Source organism: Neomonachus schauinslandi, chromosome 4 (assembly GCF_002201575.2).
Source record: "Neomonachus schauinslandi chromosome 4, ASM220157v2, whole genome shotgun sequence".
Lineage (NCBI taxonomy): Eukaryota > Metazoa > Chordata > Mammalia > Carnivora > Phocidae > Neomonachus > Neomonachus schauinslandi.
In genome coordinates this window covers 156,024,590-156,049,301 of record NC_058406.1, presented here as the reverse complement: position 1 = coordinate 156,049,301, position 24,712 = coordinate 156,024,590, and the positions used below count along the sequence as shown (strand labels likewise).

The window sequence follows — 24,712 nt, the reverse complement described above, 5'->3', positions numbered from 1 at the left end:
TTCTAATCATCGCACATTTTCTCCAGAGATTTTTATAAGTTTAGAATTTAAGTGAAAAAATCCTAAACAATTTTATCATGTTCAAATCACATTACAGATGCTCTTGAGAAGACAGTGTGGCATGATCTTTAAAAATGCAGAATCTGGAATCAAAAGGTTGAGCCTTTATTTGCTTATCTATAAAACACAATTTTAAATAGACCCAAATTCTCAGGTTTGTTTTGAGGATTAGATGAACGAATCCATCTTGAATTCTTTATACAGTGGATAAGAAAGAATGAGTATGCAGTATATGCTAGCCGACTGTTCCACAGTTGTTCAACGGTAGTACCAGGGGTATTTAATGACATAAAGTCAAAAGTAATTTCTGGAAAATAATGTTATTACAACAGAAAAATATTTTGAAATGTATTTTGGCAAAGCAATGATACCTTTAAAAAGAGAAAAATACTACAGTATAAAGGAATCACATGAATCAAATATTTAAACCCTAAGGCAAAAGAAGAAACCTAGAGGGCGCCTGGGTGGCTCAGTTGGTTAAGCGACTGCCTTCGGCTCAGGTCACGATCCTGGAGTCCCTGGATCGAGTCCCGCATCGGGCTCCCTGCTCGGCGGGGAGCCTGCTTCTCCCTCTGACCCTCCCCCCTCTCATGAGCTCTCTCTCTCTCTCTCATTCTGTCTCAAATAAATAAATAAAATCTTTAAAAAAAAAAAAAAGAAGAAACCTAGAGTATTATTTTCTTTTAAAAATCTATTACCCACTACTGGTTTTTGATACCTTGAAGAGTATTCATAGTCTTCCAATAATATCAAAAATTCTGAAAACTTCATATCTATAAACTGAATCCTTTAAAAAAATATATTAAATATGGCATAAAATAGCCTTAGATTAGTACAGGAGTATTTTTAAAAAATATCTGTCTAAAAAATGGGAAATTATTTCGTTGAAAGACTCACCTTTCGCAAATAGGTTTATTTTGCACATGTCACAATTTAGCATATGCTAAAAATGTGTAGAAGTACCACCCTACATATATACACACATATATAGATAGATAATTATATAAAGGTCAAAAATTGAATTTTCATATAGATTTTATCTTGATAAGGTAAAAGGGAAAACATTTCTTTTATTTCAGTGGTAGTACACTTTTTAAGAAATATCAGAGAAATAACTAAAGCTTTTGTTGGTGACTGATATGCAGTGATAAATAAGTATCTGATTGCCTAAAACATTTTTTAAGTAAAGCTAGAGAACCAATAGAAACCTCCAGATAAAATGGGTTTAGAATAGCATTTAACTCAAACTTTGGTGTGTAGACAATCTTCCTGTTGCCTTTGCTTGAGAAATCTGTGTGGTAAATATTGTTCTCTCACAGGAGTCAATAGAATAGTCTACTTAATACAACTCCACCAACCAAGGACTGCAGTGTTTATGGGGCCACATCTCAAAGACTTTTTGAAATAAGGTGCACTGGACCACTAAGAATTCAGTTGCCTGATCATTAAATATTTAGCTTGGCCTACCAACTTGTTTGGTTCTTAAATACACGTGAAATCTCCCACTTCATCCTCTTATGGACAAATGTGTGGATTTGGGAAGTAAAAATTACACCCTAGAATCGCCCATGTTGTTTAGAAGTTTGGTGACACAAATATTTCCTATTTATTCCAATCATTACTTTTAGGTGAACCAATAACCTCGGTCTCATCCACATGCACTGAATAAGCAGAGATCCACACATACCAGTTTCTTTCATGTAATAAAGTTGAGGAAGAATTTCTTTCATGTAACAAATTGAAGAAGGAATGCAATGTTGCTGAGTTCAGTACATTTGTCAAGACCCTTCTGGGAGTTTTTATGTCCCTATAGTGTAGACTGAGTTGTTTAGCAGCCATGAGATCTTCCCATATAAGTGGCATTTAGAGAGAAAGACTTTCATTTCATATATATAATTTGTGAATCTCCTAAATAATATAAAACATTTTTCTCCTCAAGTTTTATCACTTGTATTATCACTTAAATAGGAGAGGTCCTAAAGTCCTAATCCCTGGAACTTGAGAATGTTACCTTACACGGCAAAAGGGAATTAAGGAAGCAGATGGAATTAAAATCGCTAATCAGCTGACCTTAAAATAGGACCATTAGCCTAGATTACCCAGGTGGGCCCACTATAATCACAGGTGTTCTTAAATGTGAGAGAGGGATACAGAAGACTCAGAGTCGGAATGTGGATATGACGAAGACTCAATCAGCCATTGCTGGCTTTGAAGATGGCAGGGAGCTGTGAGCCAAGAGATGTGGGCAGCCCCGAGAAGATGGAAAAGTGAAGGAAAAACCTCTACAGACTCCAGAGAGGAACTCAGCCCTGCAGATAGTGAATTTTAGCCTGGTGAGATTCATTTCAGACTTCAGACCTGCAGAAATGCAAGATGATACATTGTGTTGTTTTAAAGCCATAGAGTGTGTGGTAGGTAATTTGCTATAGCAGCAAGAGGGAAAACTAAAATACCCAATTAAGAAATGAAGTTTAAAGGTACCCACACATCCTATCTTTCCACTACTTTTTAAAACATCGAATTCATCAATTAACCATATAAGCTTACCTAGAGGAAGATTTTACAGAGATTTTCCAAGGAAGTTAACAAAAATTATGATGCTAATCATCCATCTTTGCTCTTAAAGGTGCAAATAATATTACCAAGGAATAACAAGGTTGTTTATTTCTTGTTCTTCATGTAAACCTGTAATGTATGACAATTAATTTGTGTCATCTTAAAAATAAAAGCATTTGTATATATTATTAAGTGTGAGTAGTAGTAGTCTGGCTAAGCAGATAAAGCAACAACCTTATAAATTACCTTACTAAACAACCACTTAGTATGATTAACCTGTTTCCTTCTAAATTCTGCGTGTATTACTGTCAGAGACAAACCACTTGGAAAATATCCAAGTTTTGTGGTCCATGAAAAAGAAAAAACAAACTGTTATTTTTAGTGATTTCCCTGGGAAGCAAGCAGAGATAATTTCTGAGCTATGACAAAATACTGAGTCAACCATCTCAGAACATCCACATACCAAGGAATTATTATTCAGGTCCATCTTCCCAGCAAATGGCCCCCAGGTTGTTCCCACAGGAAGTTGCTGCCGACTCTGGATTTTCCGTTCTCCGTCTTTCTGAAATACCTCCAGCTCCCCTGCAGACAATGAAAACAAGAGGTGTTTGGAGTACTTTCACGTGTGCCTTACCCACTGCCACCTCTTTTTCTGTGTTGGCTTTACACACGCAGTATTCTTGGGATTCGTATTAAGAGAATTAATTATGCTTGTCTGAAAAACAACTGATCTTGTTATCCTGAGAAGAAAATAAAACTTGTCCTTAGAATTGTATTTGGAATTTAGTCCAATTTCTTTCTTGCACCTTTTCACACACATCATCTACAGAAGTCTATTTAGTAAGTCCTGAAGAACCCGAAATAATAACACCTCAAAAAACACTGCTCTAATGGAAAAACAGGTAGGCAAAAAACATGACGACAATGGCTCAGAGTTAAAATTTTATATTTGATCACCAATGTAATTAAAAATTATAATTAAAGATATGTACCTTATGCAATAACTTTATTATAGTTACTCAAGACTCATGGTCAACAACATCTGGCGAGGTTTTGAAAGCACTTGGTAATTTTCTGAAATTACTACTAGTTTCAAGGGATAAAATATCTACATGTATAAAAAGTAGAGGTGTATGTTTTCCCAAATGAAAAAATGTTTAATCAAATTCATTACATTTTTATATTTGGTACTTGATGTAGATTCTATGTTACCAAAAGAGTTTGGACAAAAAACACTTATGAAACAGCCAGTTTTGGATGGTCTTCGTCCTTTCATTGCCTCCAATTTATTACATTAGGATCATTAAAGGCAAATAGGAAGTAAAGACAGTATACACACTGCCATAAAGTAGGAATTCATCAAATGCTCCCTTAAGAAATTTATTTAAGAAATAAATTAATTAATAACAAAAAATGAAGGTTTCAAAGCTTCAAAGAATAACCATCAGTCTAAAAACTGTTTGGGATAAACAAACCAACAAAATCTCGACCAGGAATTGGAGCCTTTCTCTTTAAATAATTAAATCTATGAAATTTATGTCCTGACAGTATCACTATACCACATTATCATAGCAAAAGATTTATATTTCAAAATATTAATCTTAATAATATAATTTATGTTTTTTATTGGTATTTCTTCTCACCCTGCTCAAGAGTAGACATGAAAATGTGAAGGAATGGATTAATAAGTATAAATAGAAACCATATACAACAGATATATATATATACAACAGATAGATGAGAAAAGTTCTAAATAACACAGAACGTATTCAGTAGTTACATTTTCTAAGAGATACATAAGTCATGGTAATATATTATAAAATTTTTGCCTTACTCTGGCCTTAATTTCTTTTCAAGTCTTTAAATATGTACATTTAATTTTGATGTTTTTAAAAGCAATACCATCAACCTGAGTTCAGTTAGATCTTTCCTTTATTTCTTCACATTTGTGTCTCCTCCATTTAACACCAGTTAAAATACCAGACATTACTTTTCACGTTTTTATTATTGCTTATCCTGAAAACCAAAATCAAAGTATGTAAACCACAGTCAGCTAAAATATTGTGTCATGGTTCCATGATGTCAATTATGAAAATATAAATTTATCTGTATTGGGACAATGAAGATACAGTGGAAATAACAATCCCAGGCTCACAGTAAACAATGTCAATTCAAGGATGACAGCTCCATTCTCCCTTCTTGTCGTACTCCCTTTCTCTCCCACTTGTCAAATACACTAAAAATGGAAGAACTCATTAAACTCATTAAGATAGACACACACATCCCCCTCCTTTTCTTTTCATTCTGATGTATCAGTAGCTAAAGATGATCAGTAATTAGGAAAATGGACCCCCCCAAAAATTCTTTAAGTCTGAGCTTTCAAAATGTAGCTTTATAAATAGAATACTTGCAACAAATAATATATTAATGCTTAAGTATCAAATCCCAAATCCAGGGAATATGGAATAATAATAATTTGTTTTCTGTAGGTGGAATAACAAACCCATTTCTGAGATTTTCCCCTGAAAATGTTTTTTATCCTTATACAATCTTTTTGATTAATGCACTGGAATCAGAGCCTTATTAACAAAATTCTCCAAGACAGAGAATAGCTAACAATCTACTATGATGTCAACAAGGATTCAGTGGAAAATGTCCCTCAATGTATATATTCATATGTGATAACGTACTTATTTAAATCTTTCAAGATACTTTTTTCTATTTGAAAAGAAACTTTAATTTCTGATAGTTCTTTGAATTTTTCAACCATACATACTTAAATTTTAAGCAATTTCTTTACAATTTACCATTTAAGGATAAAATACGTTTCAATCCCTCTGCTAAATACTAGTTAAGAATGTTCTTTTCTATGTAAAAATGATGCCCAAATAATTTGCTTGTTTTTATACACTAAAAAAAAGTCATGTCACATTTAAGTGATACCAGAGAAATCAGAGGATCTTTGAAAACCTTTTTAAAAAGTAATTTGTCCTCTCTTTCTGCCACTGACATTTTTCATTTGAAAAGGTTCACACTCAGGCAAACAGTGACTTCTTATCTATACCTGTGGATTTACAAGTAGCTCTTTCTTTTAATGGATTAAGAACTACAAACTTAGGGCAGATCATAAAGTGATACCTAAATATCACCAAAGTTCTTGAGGTGTCTTTGACTATGCATTAAAATTTTAAGCAAACCAAAACTACTTTTATGAGCTCTTAAGCATGACCATAACAGAAGGTCCAGTAACGTTTCAAGCTAACAAGACAATCTTTTGAACTTTATTAGGCAAACAGGCAAATCCCAGTCTCCTTTCTTGCTTATAAAGAAGTTATTCTGAGGTTTGGGGAAATCCATTCTGTTGCTGAAGTATTAAAATAAACATACTCATTTATTCACAACAGGGTTAAAGAAATCCACAAGCACAATGCAAATAATTAGCATTTACACACTACCAAGGCTGCACAGGTTAATGATAGAGAAATAAGACATTGTATAAATGGAAGTTATATTTGATTTAACTTAGATGTTGCTTAACAACATAATATTAAAATTTTTTCAAAGATTAATTGTCATGAAATAGAGGAAACATTATTGCACTAAAAACAAGATTAACTGTTAATCAACTCTATCCAATAACCAGCTAAATGGCCTTGAATAGAAAAATTATCTTTTCTGAGTCTTTGCTTTGTCCTTGGTAAAGAGGGTTTTGCACTCACTTGCTACTTGGTAAGGTGCCCATGACACCACGATTTTCTTTTCCCAGATATATCATGAGAGGTAAAAAGAACACTGGGGTTGTAGGTCAAAGACCCAGGTCCAACAGTTTATCATAAAAATGGATGTTTAACTTGAAAAGATCAGATATTCCAAAATCAGAAAGCAAAGCTCCAATTCTTGTTTGATTTGTTTATTCATTTTTTTTTGCCTCTATACATTAGTTTATTCATTCTTTTATTCTACTAATATTTATTTGGTATCTACCAAATATCAGGCAGTGGGTTATGCCCAAGCATAAAGCCACAAACAAAACAAGCCTGGACCTTGGACAAATTTCAGGAAATGTAATCCATAAGGCCTGAGAAGTAGACATCATAGAACCTAGTGATTATTTAGATTTTAGGAGTTAGGGACAGGAAAATCCAACAATAATGTTCAGGTATCTGGCTTAAGCAAATGGGCCAATGGTCATGTACCTTTTGAGATAAAGAACACATGCAAAAAAAAAAAAAAGAAGAAGAAGATTTAAGGATAAGATGAGGAGTTATAGTTAAGAAATACTGAGGTTGAAGTGGCTGTAAGTAGGGTGCCTGGGTGGCTCAGCCGGGTGCCTGTGTAGCTTAGTCGGTTGAACGTCTGCCTTTGGCTCAGGTTGTGATCCCAGGGTCCTGGGATCGAGCCCCACATCAGGCTCCTGCTCTGGGGGAGCCTGCTTCTCCCTCTGCCTCTCTCTCTCTCTCTCTCTCTCTCTCATAAATAAATAAATAAAATCTTAAAAAAAAAAGGTGGCTATAAGGAAGGCAAGAGATGGGGAGGTACAAGCCTGGGACTCAGAAGCAAGGTCTTAACTAGAGTGATAAATTTTGGTATTTTACTCATTAATTAAAACTAGCTTGCATATGGTAATAAAAGCCATAAGACTGTTCATCCAGGACCAAGTATATCGGAATAAAGTAAGAAGACCTAAGACAGGGTTCTAAGGATCTTCAATAGGCAGAGTGATAGAGGAGCAGGCTCAGAAAATTAGGAGAAGTGGGGTACCTGGGTAGCTCAGTCAGTTGAGCATCTGACTCTTGGTTTTGGCTCAGGTCCTGATCTCATGGGTAGTGGGACTGAGTCCCGTGTCTGGCTCCACGCTCAGTGGGCGTCTGCTTGGATATTCTCTCCCTTTGCCCCTTCCTCCACTCTCTCTCTCTCTCTTTCAAGTAAATATATAAATCTTTAAAAAAGAAACTTAGAAGTGCAAGAGAATAGAAAAGAAACTGGATATAGCAGCCAATGGACTGATTAAGAATGTAAAGGAGGAGGGATGAATCAAGTAATCTGAAAATTCATGGAAGTAAGAAAAGAATCGGAAAGATCCCCTTTGATAAGATGGAAATCATGGGTATCTGGAGTGAAAGGAGTTTGGAGGCCAAACCACAGACTGGAATGAGTTCAAAACTGAACTGGAGAAGAGTCAATTGAACAAGCCATGGGATCCTTAACCCTTTGAACTTCAGTTTCTGCCTACAAAATAGGAATTACAGTATCTTCTTCATATGACTGCTGGGAGGATTAATTCTCAGAACACATGCAAAGTGCCTAATAAATATTTACCACTTCACCAAAAAGACACTGAAGCATTCTAAGAGCATGTCCACATACCTCCATCATCCCATCTAACCATTCACCAGTGTCTGTAGTCACATCCCCTCTTAACACTTCCATCCAAAATACTCCCCATACCTTGGCTTATCTCCTTTTCAAGTATCTCCTGGATTCACCTTTCTTATCAGCATTCCCCAGGGTTCATCAACTCAGATGTCGATTACCGACCGGCCTCAATTCACTCTACAGCTCCAAATCCCTGTCACGATAAACTTAGTAAAACTCCACAGTCACTCATTGGTACAAGTTCCTTTAGTAGTGTCCCGACTTGAGCGTCTATGCCTGAATCTTAACCACAACATTGCTCCACAGTGTCTTCTGTTCTGCTCTCAGGAATATATTTTTTCCCTCCAGTCAAGAAAGCCTTCCTCACTATACCTTCCTCCTCATGTCCAGTTTAACCCCCTTCTTTTTGAGAATTGTGCTTTTTACCTGGCAGACACTCTGTACTCCTGGCTGCCTTGATAAACTCTATTAACGTTGCAAGACCAAACCCAAAGCTATTCTCTTTCACCAGATGTCTCTGAACTCCAGAACAAACTGAGTTCTCCTTCCCTAGTACTCCCATGGCATTTATAAGCCAATGCTACACAATTTTGCAGTTAATGACTCCCTAGTACTTTCCCTTGGATAACCCTTTTCACCTCAAGAGGAATATGAGCATCTTGAACTATAGGTATAGTTTTTAATTTCTCTTTATCCTCTGGTAACCAATATAATTTCTGACACATGGTAATTGTGAAATACAAACTGAACATAGTTGATTGGATGTTTTCTTAAGTTCATAGACTTAATTTTAGTACAGTTAAAGTTGATTTTAAGGACAAAAAAAGTTGCCTTAATATGTGTCTTCTCTTTGTATTACAACAACCATATATTTCATTTGCTCAGCATTTTACTACATTTACTTACGTTACCTCATCTGTGAAATATGGAGCAGGCTGAAAAATAAAGACTTTTCCTCTCAGCCACTTCATATTTTTGCAGCTATTCTTCAAAAAGAAGCCTTTTTTTTTTTTAACATGCTGGGTTAGTTCACACAAAATATTTGAGACACATAGGATGGACTAATCAATTTTGGTAAAAGATAATATTGTTAGTGCTGAGGGCTGTTTCTCTTATCTTCTTGATAATGCATACTTTTAAAAGTCTGTGATTACTCAGACTTATGATAGCCTCACTTTAAAAAAAAAAAAAAAGCCGTAAGTCCGAAATCACTACCAAACATACTGCAGCTTTTAAGATATCAAGCCACTTCTTTTTTTTCGCAAATAAAAGAAATTTGCTGGTGGAAAGAAATACTTAAAGTCAAGAGAGATACCCTCAAATCTTATTTTATTGAAGATACAATCAAGCTATTGTTTTGTTTCTTTTAGAAAGGGTCCTTTTGATGCCTCTTTAGAAAGCAAAGTATATGAAAACTGTAGTATACCAAAGGAGAACAGAAAAGATGTGGGCCTTTTAGCATGGTTATCAGCCATCATGCTTCAACTGAATTCAGTATTAAGTTGATGACATAAATGTATATGGTATTTACAGACCATCCCTTAACTCCAGGCTCGGATTTCGTAGACGGACATGGTTGCAAATAAATGAGATGACAGAAGATCCTATTTCATTTGCTGAAAATAAAATTTGGATTGGTTTGAACTTGGTTTTAAATATATAACCAATTTTTAAAGCAGACCACATGAATTAGCTCATAATGTTTATCAGGCCTTATTGTAACAGAAGGCTATAGCGTCAGAACCCCTATTTATATTTTCTCCATGGTTGGAAAACATTATACATCATGGTATCAAACATGGACAGCCCCGAAGTCATGCTGAGTTCAAAAAGCGCTCAAAGATTCTAAAAAATCTCAAAACATTTTCAAAGTCAGCCAAGGTGGCTGAAGTATGGCAGGGCTCTTGCTATTTTATGATTTAACCATTTGACAGCTGCCTGCCAGATACATTAAGAGGGTTAGATGATCATTTCGCTGCTGATTATCTTCACAGCCAAACTGCAGTTTCGTCACTATATGTGTGTTTCCTCAGGCATTAATAACAGCATGTTTCATCTGCATTTTAAGACAAATAGTGCCATTTATATCATGTTATGTTGAGCCATCTCAAAGCATGGTTTGGCACAGGAAATGATAGTTCTTGGTAAGTGGCTACAAATCGCCTTATAGGGATACCTTTTCTAATTTTCCTTCTCAATTTTTGAGTCATACAGTCATAACACACACTAAACTACAGTTCTGAACATAAACTTGAAATACGACATTCCCTATTCAAGTACTCCAGTCAAACCCTGATAAATCAGGCTGGCCATGGAGTGATCTTATCCCTTCTGACTCTTTAATAAATCGAACCTTGTAAGTTCGTACTGTTGGAAGTTGTCACTAAATGAAATTGTGACCTTATCCGGCGCATGAACTTATCCTGCTGACAACTACATTTATTGTGTGGATAAGAAAGGGAAAAAAAGAAAAAAAAGAATAAAGAAAAAAATGAGATATTTGATAATTCTGATCTTAGCCATATGTAACTCTAACAGATGGGATCTTTTCGATGTTCCATTAATGATTTGCCAAAGATGAGAGAAAAATGCTCACACTAGGTAAGTGCTGGGGGCACTGCGGATGTTCTTAAAAGTGCATGAAGAGGTACTGGGTGACAGCAGTGAATCAGAAGCTATTAGTCTACCACAAAGAGCCCTGAATTAGTTTGTAAGTAGCTTGTAATGGTGGTGGCAAAATAGAAACGTTCCCTTTTCATGCATTCAGTGGCTAAAAACTCCAAAACAAGACACTGGAATTGTCTAAAACCTGGAGCAGGTTAAATCACTGCAATTTTCAAGAATAAAAACATACTCTTCAGCTACAGTTTCTAAAACGTCATAGGAATCAATGTGTACAGCATTAAGAAGCAAATTTACATGCATATGCTACCATACATCAGCATGTAATACAAGCTCGGGAATCTTTTACCTTATTATTCTGGCTGGCTTTCAGAATTAATTCTGAGGCTATGATAGGTCTGGATATTCTTTCTATCATAAGGCCTACCAAAACCTACAAATTATCATCTTCAAGAGAGAGAAACAGAAGAGATAAAATATGGTTCTAGGTAGTAAGATCATTGGTAATAAAGTAGAAAATTCAAGATGTTTTTAAAAACAAAACCATGATGTGAAATAAAACTAGAAAGCCTTCACCTGCATACTCACATATAAAATGAAGTTTTATATGCAGAGACCAAGTTCAAGATTTGGGGGGAAAGACTGCCAAATTTTGCCCTTTGCTCTATGGTCTATTTGTACAAACAAAAAATCAGCTCATCCCAGGTGTGTGAAAATATTCACCTGGAGGGTGACTGGCTCTTGCAAATGTTTGGAAGTGTCACTGGAAGGAGGAACAGCAGTTTCTGGACTCTTTTCAGCTGCTGGAAGGAGGGAGGAAGGAGTCACCACTCTTGCTCAAGAAAACCTGGCACAGTATGCTTCTTCACTGCCAAAAACCCTCCCTGACCTTCCAGACACCACTCCTTGTCACAGGCTGACCCAATACCACTTCCTGATTCAAATCTTGAGACACAGAGGGAGAGTGTGCTTTGGAAGGTCTGGCTAGGGAGGAAACATCACGGATGGGAGAGGTCTGGGTTAGCAGGCACAAAAAACAGCAGTGGAGAAGAAACATCCAAAAGTTAGTCCAGGAACAGGAGGTCCATCGAAGGGGCAGGGCCTGTAGGGCCCTGGTGAGACAGAGAAGGCCTGTTTTCTCCAGGAGGAAAAACTGGAGAAACTTTGGGCGCAAATCAACCATAGATCCTGTTTGACTGAAAAGAAGTCAGAAATAGCTTTTAAAGAACATTTGCTATAAAACACCAGTGGGCCTTATTGATAACTGCAGTTCCAAATTTTAGGCAACGTCGACATCTGTATGTTAAAATTGCATGCTTTCTCATAGGGTACATAGGTTTTATTAATTTAGAAAGACAGTTGGCAAGCATTGGAACTTTTCACAAGTCACTGCTGTTGTTTAAACACCACTGGTTTGCTAGGTATTTCTTTAGCTCAATAACCAGATTAATCCAGCTATAGTTTTTTTTTTTTTTTTTTTTACATTTTGAAATGGTGTAGATGGAGATGAAAACATACTGAAAAGCTCTAACGGATAAACATTCTTAAGCACTGATTGTGATTAGGATGAGTTTTACCTGGAAGGAAAGTCTATATTTGGAGTGAGTAGGTGACTTTTGAAGTACTCTCAGCCAAGAATAGAAATGTGCAGAAGACCAGTCTAAAAGTGATATTCCATTACGGATTTTAAATTTTTTATCCAGAGAACAAGTACAAGTATCACTTTTTAAAAAGAGTGTCAAAAAATAGAGTGGGATATAGACGACAAAGAGACTAAAAATTTAACATGTCGCCAATGAATACAGATCCTAGGATACTTGAGTTCATACCTAAGACCGCTGCCAGTTCACCACATATAATACCAAAATGTTTTATGAAATCTTGATGTGGGTCCCGAAATTTGGGAGAATAAGTCCTGTGCAGTACTAAAGTGTATCAGCCACTTAATTCTCTTACTGTATGGCACTCTTCAATAAATACAATACAAGTGTATATTTATTTGGTTTGAAAATGCCTTCATCTATAGAAAGATTAATACGTAGGCTATGATGCTGGCACAAAGCACAAAGTTTTTATTTCTAAACTTTGAACTCATATTGCTGAAAATATTAATTTCAGAAAATACTTCCAAAAATATAATTCCCAAAGATCAAGCAAATTGCTGTCATTTACTCGTAATTCTGAAGCCTTTCATTATTGCTTGTGTAACAGTTGTATACATTCTTGAGTTACACGTAACTGACAAGAATAATTTTGCCAAAAGCATCCTCCTTGACACTCTGTTTTTTGGTACAGTCATGGTCAATCTTTCTGTATTTCAAAGGCCTTTGCTGTGTGGCATATCGCTCTAAATACCCATCATTAGTGTTATGCTTAAACCTTACCATTTTGGGGGTCACCTGGGTGGCTCAGTCGGTTAAGCGTCTGCCTTCGGCTTGGGTCATGATCTCAGGGTCCTGGGTTGGAGTCCCGCATTGGGCTCCCTGGTCTGCTTCTCCCTCTGCCTCTGCCCCTCCTCCCGCTTGTCCTCACTCTCTCTTTCTCATAAATAAATAAACTCTTAAAAAAAAAAAAAAACCTACCATTTTTTGGAAGTCTATCTGTTACCTCCTAAATGAACACCTCCCTGATTCATACATCTTCTCCTTGCCAGAAGTTCAGAGGTGATCTCTCCTTTTGAACTCCTACAGTATTTGATTTTTAACTCTAATATTTTTCATCATTGTCCTCCTTATAATAGTGATCTGTATGTATTTATCATCTCTCTACATGGGACTTCCTAGATACCCCACAAAGCTTTGTACCTGGTAGAGTTGCAGAAACTATACATATCTTCACTGCTTTGGGTTAAATCATTTTCTCAGGAGGTCTTTAAGTCAGTCAATATCGTATATAGTACTTTTTCACTTTATAATACCACTGTAATAGTTAGTTCCCTGAGAAATAAATAGAGTAGGCATAATTTTACCATCCTATTTATTGGGCTGGGACTCAAAATTAAAATAACTTATTTAAGTCACAAAATTAGTAGTGAAAGTAGGACTCCAACCCTGTTTTGCTGGTGTTCTCATGCTCATTTCAGTTTATCAGACTGCCTCTTTTAAAAAAATTTTTTAACAACTTAACTAGGTGGAAGGATTGACCTCAAGCCCTAGTATCATATCAGCAACCATTAGAATGGATTCATTTATAAGATTAGCTGCCAGTCAATTTGGAAAGCAGAATGTGAGTGCCTGAAGGATGGGGCCACAGGGCGAGTTTTGAAGGAGGCCAGGTGGTAGAAAAGATTAAACAAATGAAACATTGAGAAAGCATTACAGGGCGGAGTGGCAAAATTATTGTTTGATTATCAGAGTTCACAATAAACTTTTACATTTCTGTCCCAAAAATTTCAGAGAGAAGAAATCTAAGGTACATGGTTTTAAAACAGTGGAGTTTCCCACCTTTTCTCCGTCCTTGATGATCATTCTTCAGAGAAAACATGTATGAAATAAATAAAAACTTGAAAATCTGATTAAATATATCGTATCAGTACTAACATAAGAAATGACATAAGCTTCCTTTCATAATAATACAGGTATAAAAGACCTTGTGAACCTTCCGAAACAACTCCCTACCTTTTTATTTGGTTGATAGCATTTTCTCTGCAGAAAACTCTTTGATGTGTAATGGTACGCAGGGATTGCAAATGAGAATCTCTGATGCCCTCATGTTCTCCAGCTTGTAAAATCTTTCTGTCTCCCACATTTAGCACTCAGTGAGTTAAGCAGGTCTATTCGCTCTATATTGTGATATGTATATGTTATTCCTCTTCAGTTCCTCTCTCTTTTCCTTTACTTTCCTTGATCTGCTCCTGTCCAATGTGAATATGAGATAAAAATGCCCAATCTTGAGGGAGGAAGAAAGGGAAGGAGAGAAGGAGGGAGGAAGAAAGAGGGAGAAGGAGGAAGGAAAGCAGCTAGGCAGGCTGACAGGTATTATTACTCATGAGTGTAGTTTCCATAGATTCAGAGCTTTTTGCACAGATCTAAGGATTGATCCTTTCCTCCACGTATAAGCAACTGCCTCTGAAAACATCATTTCTGGGGAGGGACTCTTCATAGGAACTCTTGCATAGGCTTCTCTGGGGCATGACCCAGTAGAGCTACGACCACTCACCAGGTATTAGACTTTTGCAGGCGGAACTATTTTCAGGACCGTTTGTATTTATAAAACTGCACTCAACAAAACTTTATTTAAAAAAGTATAGACTCATTTAAAATTACTTGTTGAACACAAAATGCCAGGCACAATGCTGGATACTGGAGATACAAACATGAATCTCATGTGGATCTTCTCCTTATGTGACTTATCCTAATGGCGGTGAGGGTTTTTGGTATGGCAAGAGATAAAATTAGACCAGCAAGACAAAAAGACTCCCAAGGCAACTCAGAGAAATCAGGAATGGCATCTCAGGGGAGGGAAAGCTGACAAAAGACAGTATAAGCCATCTCTTTCCCTTATTAGATCAGAAATAATTTCTGTCATAAGTGAACACAATACAATGTTAGCATGAGCATTTAAACACATCATTATTTACAAATAAAATAGTTTGTAAGGCAGAGGGTCAATGAACTAGAAAGAATTGCGTTGCGATAAAATTAATCCCAGGCTGGAAGAAACAAATGACTGGAATTTATTGTAAATAACAGTTTTAAGAACATGGAAATTATAGTTGATGGTAAGAGTTTCTGTTCAATATTGTAAATACATTAATTTTAGATAAAATATATTTGTTTTTCTTTTACTTTTTTTTTTTTTAACATATAGCGCTTTCTTAATTTCAGGTGTACAATATAGTGATTCAAAACTTCCATACAACACCCGGTGCTCATCACAGTAAGTGCCCTCCTTAATCCCCATCACCTATTTCACCCATCCCCCACCCACCTCCGCTCTGGTAACCATCAATTTGTTATTATAGTTAAGTCTGTTCTTTGATTTCTCTCCCTCTCTCTCTCACCCTTTTCTTTCCCCTTTGCTCATTTGTTTTGTTTCTTAAATTGCACATATCAGTGAAATCATGGTATTTGTCTTTTTCTGACTTTTTTCGCTTAGCATTATGCTCTCTAGCTCCAACCATGTCATTGCAAATGGCAAGATTTCATTCTTTTCTGTGGCTAAATAATATTCATATATATATATATATATGTGTGTATATATATATGTATATATGTATATATGTATATGTATATATATATGTATATATGTATATGTATATATGTATATGTATATATGTATATGTATATATATATGTGTATATATATATATATATATACACATATATATCTCACATCTTCTTTATCCATTCCTCAATCTATGGACACTTGGGCTGCTTCCATATCTTGTCTATTATAAATAATGATGCTATAAACATAGGGGTGCATATATCCCTTTGAATTAATTTCCTTATATTCTTTGGGTAAATACCTACTAGTGCAATTGCTGGATCATAAGGTAATTCTATTTTTAACTTTTTGAGGAACCACCATACTGTTTTCCAGAGCGGCTGCACCAGTTTACATTCCCACCAACAGTGCACAAGGGTTCCTTTTTCCACATCCTTGCCAACACCTGTTTTTTCTTGTGTTGTCATTTTTAGCCATTCTGACAGGTGTGAGGTGATATTTCATTGCAGTTTTGATTTGCATTTCTGTGATGTTGAGCATCCTTTCATGTGTCTATTGGCCATCTGTATGTCCTCTTTGGAGAAATGTCTGTTCATGTCTTCTGCCCATTTTTAATTGGATTATTTGTTTTTTTGGGTGTTGAGTTGTATAAGCTCTTTAAATAATTTGAATACTAACCCTTTATCAGATATGTCATTTGCAAATATCTTCTCCCATTCCACAGGTTGCTTTTTAATTTTGTTGATTGTTTCCTTCACTGTGCAGAAGATTTTTATTTTGATGTAGTCTCAAAAGTTTATTTTGACTTTTGTTTCCCTTGCCTCAGGAGACATATCCAGAAAAAAGCTGCTATGGCTGATGTCAAAGGAGTCACTGTCTGTGTTCTCTTCTAGGATTTTTGTGGTCTCAGGCCTCACATTTAGGTCTTTAATCTCTTTTGAACTTGTTTTTATGTATGGTGTAAAAAAGCAGCCCAGTTTCTTTCTTTTACATGTTGCTGTCCAGTTTCCCCAACACCATTTGTGAAAGAGACTGTCTTTTTCCCATTGGATATTCTTTCCTGCTTTGTTGAAGATTAATTGACCATATAATTGTGGGTCTGTTTCAGGGTTTTCTAGTCTGTTTCATTGATGTATGTGTTTATTTTTGTGCCAATACCATACTATTCTGATGACTACAGCTTTGTAATATAACTTGAAGTCCAGAATTATGCTGCATCCAGCTTTGCTTTTGTTTTTCGAGATTGCTCTGGCTATTCAGGGTCTTTTGTGGTTCCATACAAATTTCAGGATTGTTTGTTTTAGTTCCATGAAAAATACTTTTAGTATTTTGATAAGCATTGCATTAAATGCATAGATTGCTTTGGGTAGCATAGCGTGAGCATGAAATGTCTTTCCATTTCTTTGTGTCATCTTCAATTTCTTTCATCACTATTTTATAGTTTTCAGAGTACAGGTCTTTCATCCCTTTGGTTAGGTTTATTCCTAGGTATCTTATTATTTTGGGTGTATAAATGGGATTATTTTCTTAATTTCTTTTTCTGCTGCTTCATTATTGGTGTATAGAAATGGAACAGATTTCTGTTCTTTGATTTTGTATCCTGTGACTTTCCTGAATTCGTTTATCAGTTCTAGAAGTATTTTAGTGGAGCCTTGGTTTTTCTAGATATAGTATCATGTCATCTGCAAACAGTGAAAGTTTGACTTCTTCCTTACTGATCTGAATGCCTTTTATATTTTTTGGTTGTCTGACTGCTATGACTAGGACTTCCAGTACTATATTGAATAAAAGTGGTGAGAGTGGACAACATTGTCTTGTTCCTGATCTTAGGGGAAAAGATCTCAGTTTTTCCCCATTAAGGATGTGTGTTTTTCATATATGGCCTTTATTAAATGTTGAGGTATGTTCCTCTTAACCTACTTTGTTAAGGGTTTTTATTACGAATGGGTGTTGTACTTGGTCAAATGCTTTTCTGCATCTGTTCTAATGATCATATGGTTTTTATCTTTTCTCTTATTGACGTGATACATCATGTTGATTGATTTACAAATATTGAACCATGCTTGCAACCCCGGAATAAATCCCATTTAATTGTGCTGAATGATTTTTTTTAATGTACTGCTGGATTCAGTTTGCTAATATTTCATTGAGGATTTTTGTATCCATGTTCACTAGGGATATTAGCCTGTAGTTCTCTTTTTTAGTGGGGTCTTTATCTGGTTTTGGTATGAAAATATAGTATTTCTAAAAACTGTTAGGAAAGATCTTATAAGCTGCCCTCATGTTAAATAATATTAACCTTTTCTTAAAAATTTTCTATACTCTTTTTTCATAATTTCACAAACTCCTGAAATCAAGATAACAATAATAGCCTTACTAGGAGCCATCACCTCAAGCACTAAAAATCAGGGAGATGAGCTCATCTGTAAGTATCTCTATCATGTCCTCTCAGTTTACAATGCTTGTAATAAAGGGGACCCTTTCATCGCTTGTTCCTATGACAAGCTAGGTGCAGTTGCTTATTCTCTAACAGATGAGCACATTCAGAACTGATGGTGTGATACTCGGTACCAGAGTCAGGCACCCAGAAGTGATCACAATTATCTAAGCTACCTATATGATGCAAGAAGTCAACTGCTCTTCTTTTAAAAAAATTTCTAGACTTTTAAAATCATTATTATTATTTGATGACTATGTATCAGGATACTCACATAGTTAAAAAGGTATCTGTAAAACTCCATGTAAATGAATAAATGTTGCCTACAAATACCATCAGCTTTTGTAAACAAATGTTAGGAGGTAGCAAGTATGTTTGGAATGATGTATATCTGTCAAATATATGTAAACATGTCAACTGATGACATCCTTCAAAAAGGCTTTTTGTTTTTAAAAGAAAGATGGGTAAAAAATGCAAAGAACTGACACTATGCTATCCAGTCAGTTAAGTTATGACTGATTTTCTTTCTAGCTTCGTTCACTTAAAACCACAGATAGTAACTAACATTCTATACACCCATTCTGATTTCTTTATATTGTTCATCTTAAATATTCGTTATTTGGAACAGAGTTAAAATACAAATAATTATGCACAGGTTTTAACTAGAGTCAAAATAATGTAAGAACATAAGTTGAAACATTTTGCTTCCAATTTGTAATAATAATTTATAATATTTTCTCCCCCCCCAAATGCATGAGTGCCCCACAATTTTTTATTTGCTTATATGATGAATCACATCAAAAAAGGAAGTCATGATACTTTTATGAGCATATTAGAAAATAATCGCATATAAAGATAATAAGGAGATGACCAATGGGACACATCATTAAATTAGACTTAACAAAATTTTACAATGATTTCATAAATCATTAAGAGTGGGGGTTATATACTTTCAGGATTCAATAATTCAGATCAAATGAGAAAAAAGTTTATTGACAATCTTGAGAACCAGTTTATATTATCTGAGTATCCGCTGACTTGCTGCTACTTCCCATGGGCATCAACTGAATTTCCTAATTGTTCCTCCTATGTTTGTTGTGAACATGAGATCATATATGTAGAAGGCTCAACATAATATCTAGCGCATAGTAAGTATTCAATAAATATTATACACTTTACCTTAGTATTTTATAATTGAGAAGGAAAATGAAGCACATAAGTAATAACTACTTGTATTCAATATACAGACCTGCTTGATAATCATAATTACCCAAACTAGAACCAGCTTTTACCCAGAACCACTTTAATTCCAGATAAAAAAAAATGGAGGCATAAAAATATCATACTGAATCCAAAAGATGACAGGAGCAGCTCCCAGAGCTGATTCCACCTACATAGGTAATGGAGAGCTTCAGCCTATAGTAACCCCATGCTGGTATTTCTTTTAAACGCAGAGCTAAGCCAGACAAAGGTATGTAGCTGTGAAGGTTAACATCAAAGGTGAGTCACCCATTCCACTTCTAGATAACCAAGATTAACAGTTCCACTGACATTATCTTGACATAGAATTCCAAAAAGGAGAAAATAAGGAACATGCTTATACATTAGTGAAAAAGAACCATATTTAAAACAATAGGAAATAGTTGTCCTATGTTACTGTCCATCATTAGATTTTTTTCATTTCTCTCCTCAAATATTCTCAATTATAGAATAACCAAGCTATAACATTTATTGAGTGCTTATTTTGTTCCAGACATAATATTGAGTCCTCTACCTAATGGTCTCTCTTTTTACAACAAATTTAAGAGGAGCAGCTGGGAAATAAATTGATGCCCATGGTAAACCACTTAAATGAAAGTAAGAGCAGCTTCATTAATTGTCATAATCTTTTTTTTAAGATTTTATTTATGAGTGAGAGAAAGAGAGAGAGAGAGCGCACACATGAGCAGCGGGAGGGGCAGAGGGAGAGGGAGAAGCAGACTCCCCAATGATGGGGAGCCCGATTCAGGGCTCGATCCCAGGACCCCGAGATCATGACCTGAGCCAAAGTCAGACACTTCACCAACTGAGCCATCCAGGTGCCCCCATAATCTTTTTTTTTAGAATATAGTTCTTTATTTTTTCTGTTATTTAGTGTAGATGTACATATTACCTCCTTTTCTTTTTAACTCAAGAGAATACTCTGACTCAAATTGATGCAATTGAATAAGTCACTTAAATAAAGGAAAGAAAAGTTGATCAGGATTAAAGAATAGCTACAATCATCCAATACATGAGAGGCAGATACTAGGAAGAAATAGAAGGCTCTAACACCGCTATATTGAATAACAATGATGAAATGTATAATGGGAGAGTTAAATTAAAGTCATGGACAATACTAATTTCTTGATGGTAAAAATGGCAATATTCCAAACATAAACAGATACTCCCTCCAATATTTCTTCAAAAATGTTCTTTACTATAATCCCTCACACTTACATATCTCTCTTTATCAAAATCAAAGGTTATTCCTTAGCCAAAACCCTGTGAAAATGAAGATTTATTATTATTACTATAACTATGATCATTAGTTTTGGTCATTTTGTCCAACAATTTGAGCTCCTTAAGCCAAGGATGTTAAACTTAAATAAAGCATGTCTTCAGGAAAAGAATAGTATTTTTAAGTATGTTATTAATTTATTCTCTTGAATTTTCACAGCCAACAAAGTCTGAACAAAACAAGGTTCCTACACAATGTCTGTATTTACCAGTATTTATTATTAACCCATGTACGTTAGGAAAGATTATGATTCCATAAGCAAGCTGTGGGACAAGCACAAGGCATGTAGTCCTAACCAAATCATTTTTGATTTATTTGCTGAGCAAACATGCAATGAGCATTACTTGTAATCATTGTGCATTTTGGGGATCACCTTCCTTAAATAATTTTGCTCAATTGAAGATCATTAAATCAGTACTCCAAACCCAACTTGTGTCTACAATAAAGCAAACACTTACTTCTACCTTTATACTTAATCACAGCCATATGAGCCATTACAACTCCTTTTTTCCAGAACACAGAATTAGAGTAGAACATTTTTAGTTTCAGCTTCATTATGGAAAGAAAGCTAAAATGTGAAACAGGAGCTTGAAGCAAGAGAATAATATAAACAATATCTGAAATGAGACTACTTCATAGAATAAATTCTAAAGCACTTAAGAGAAATTAATTTACATACACACAATGCAATTACAAGAAAAGAAGGGGCCAGCATCATTAGGGCAGGGTGAAAGAAGACTCCAATTACAAATCATGGTGATCCCCACTTAACCTCACTTAGAATATTGTTAGTCATAAGTAGATTCTACTGTATGCAATAAAAATGACAGATCTTCATTTTTTATATATATTCTAATATCCATGCTAGGAGTGACCATCCCCTAAAGAGTTCAAACCACTGAGGTTTTCCTATTCCTATAACTGAAAAATTTATACTGGAACATGGTATTTTACTTCAGAATTTTAGTATTTGAGAAAACTAAGGGCTCCTGGTTTTTAACTCATATGGAAACATCATGTAGAATACCAAATGGACACGAAGAGGCAGTCCTCCAAAACATCTTTTGATAACCAGTCACTTCCAGTTAGAATACTTCACATTCCCCTATCTTTTTTTGCACCAACATCCATGATAGTACTTGTAGCAGTGAGTGTATATATGTCTATGCTTGACTAATAACCATAATAATGTCTGGCTGACTATTATCAGTTATATGCTTCAGAAAATAAGGTATTATATGTTTAATCAACTTTGTTTCTCAGACCTAGTACTATGCCTTGTATAAAGCAAGGATTTCATAAATATTATGTGAATTCACAGAGGATGGATGAAAGGAAGGAAGGAAGAAGGGGGGAGGGGAAGAGTGAGAGAGGAAAGGAGGAGGGAGTGTGAAGATACTCTTTGTAAAAATATATACAGTGACTTCAACTATAGAGAATAAGAGGAATATGAAACTAATACATGAAGAATACATCACTTAAATTAGAAAACAAAGATTCTTTCTTTCATAGAGTTAATAGGTTTAATATCTTCCAAATATATGAATAAGGATGTGATAAAAAAAGAGAAGAGATTGATGAGTTTATATAAGCTAAACTGAGTCAGGGAGAGTCATGCAATAAAGTTCCTCTTGGCTGCTGAATTTATGATTCCATCCTGTGTAACAGTATATCCTTTAATCCATGGGGAGACAAGCTGGGAGAACTGTGTCTCCCCACTCATGAAAGGAAATGGAGGTAGATTCTTCAAGGTTTTTAATCCAGGAGGTTCTTATTTAACTTCTAATCATGGAAATGCAAATCAAACTAAACAAATAGTCTACTAATATCACCAAGATCTTTTATTGGCTTTAATTATGCATTTCAAGAGATCCCTAGCCAGTAAACACCTTTCTGGACACTAGAAACAGTCTAATGAACTATCTGACTTGCTGAGAACACTTCTAGTTCTCAAAAAAATCACAGATTCAATACACACACACATACACACATACACACACTCAAACTCAACAGACAAGTATGAGTGAAACTGGAGAAACCAGAATAAGATAGGAGGGTTGAATCAATGTTAATATCTTGGTTGTGATATTATACTGTAGTTTTACAAACTGCTACCATTAGAGGAAACTAGGAAAAGTGTATAAGAGACCTCTCTGAGTTATTTCTTACACTTACATGTGAATTTATAATTATCTCAATAAAAACTTCAGTTGAAAATATGGATTTATAACCTTGTGAGCCCTTAAACTACTAATTTATAATTATCAAAAACAAAGCCAACCAGAGTTAACCCATCCCACTACAGATAGAACAACCAACAACTGAAGCACATATAAAATCTATCGCCTAACTTAAGTTTTATAAAATTATAAGGAGAGAAATTATCTTGAATATTCAAATGTCCACCTCATTAATTAAAGAACTGAAAACAAACAATATGACACTTCTCTTTTCAATATTTATTGCTTACTTGTAGAACCTCAACTATAATATTTGTAATTCACCATCAGTAAATAAAAATTAGTTACAGTAGCTGTCAGAAAATAATTATTTGTCATATAAGAAATGTTTATTGCATAAATAATAGAGTATTTCCTCTTGGAGTTGGGTTTTATTCCTGCTGAGTCTGAAAAAAAGTAATTTTTTAAAAGATTTATTTATTTATTTTTGAGAGAGAGAGCAAAAGCGTTAGAGATCTCACAGAGGCAGAGGGAGAAGCAGATTTCCCCCCTGAGCAGAGAGCCCAACGCAGGACTCAATCCCAGGACCCTGAGATCATGACCTGAGCCAAAGGCAGACGTTTAACTGACTGAGCCACCCAGGCGCCCCTGAAAAAAGTAACTTCTGACAATTTTTTCAAAGTACTAATTTTGAAATATTAATACTAATTACTAGTTTCCTAATATAGAGAAAGACTTATCAACAATGCTCATTATTAGTCTTCAAATATCTGTTTTTGGAAAAATAATTTTGTACATTTATAAAATATTAGCAATTTCTTCCAAATGTAGGTAATTTAAATGGCATTTGGTTTCCATTTTCTCATCTGTTCCTTTTTGAGATACTCAGATGCTATAGCAAGGCAGATAAAGTCATTACAATACTGCAATAAAATAGTGAAATATGAGAAATACACTGCCAGAGTGGATTTAATCTTCTATACTGTTTTAAATGGAAATATATTATACAATTATACATTTTGTTAAATGGCAACACAGATATTACTGCTCCCTGGTGAAAGATACTAAAATCTCCATTTATTTGGCTGGTGTAGGTATGGCCTTAGGTGTACACCTACAAGTAAATTAAATCTAATTGCTTATTTTCAGTTTCCTTGGAAAGTACTGCCTTTAAGCAAGATGTAAACGCATTTAAATGGGTATGTTCATCTGAAACTCTGTTCAGTAAGTCAAGTGTTTCTTGCAATATAAAGATTCTTCTTTGATCCAGGATATTCATGATATTTCACTTAAAAGTACAGGCACAGCATGGTGGAATTGAAAGAGAATATGTTTTGAAGTCAGGTGGACATAGGCTCGAATTCCAGCTTTGGTACTTAACGGCTGTGTGACAGCATAGTTAGTTAAAATGAAACTCCAAGTCTTCATTTATAAAAATGAGAGAAATAATACCTATCACATGGGATTCTTGTAATAACTAAATAGTATAAAATGCATGATAAGGCCTAACATAAAGCACACACTTCAAAAAGAATATGCTGTCAGGAATAATATTAAAACTTTGCACAGGCTCTAGAGAAGAGAATATAGGATATTTATGAACCCCCCTCCATTGATTAACAAATAAGCACCAGATGCCTTAGTTTGAGACATGGGTCCATGTTTTAACTCTAAAGAAGAAAAGTTTGAACTTCCAGGTCAGTCTGCAATAATACTGACTACCAAAACAGCAAGCCACAGAAAACGGTTTCAAAGTCATGCAGTGGCATTGAGA

At 35.1% G+C, this 24,712-nt stretch overlaps 1 protein-coding gene across 1 annotated transcript in view; it reads right to left on the bottom strand.

Moving 5' to 3' along the window:
- Positions 1-24,712, bottom strand: part of ZFPM2 (zinc finger protein, FOG family member 2) — a 361,626-nt gene that overhangs the window by 227,973 nt on the left and 108,941 nt on the right. The window contains exon 4 of the mRNA XM_021688338.1: positions 3,080-3,198. Within this exon, the coding sequence (XP_021544013.1) occupies positions 3,080-3,198 (119 nt within the window). The remainder of the gene's footprint in view (positions 1-3,079; positions 3,199-24,712) is intronic.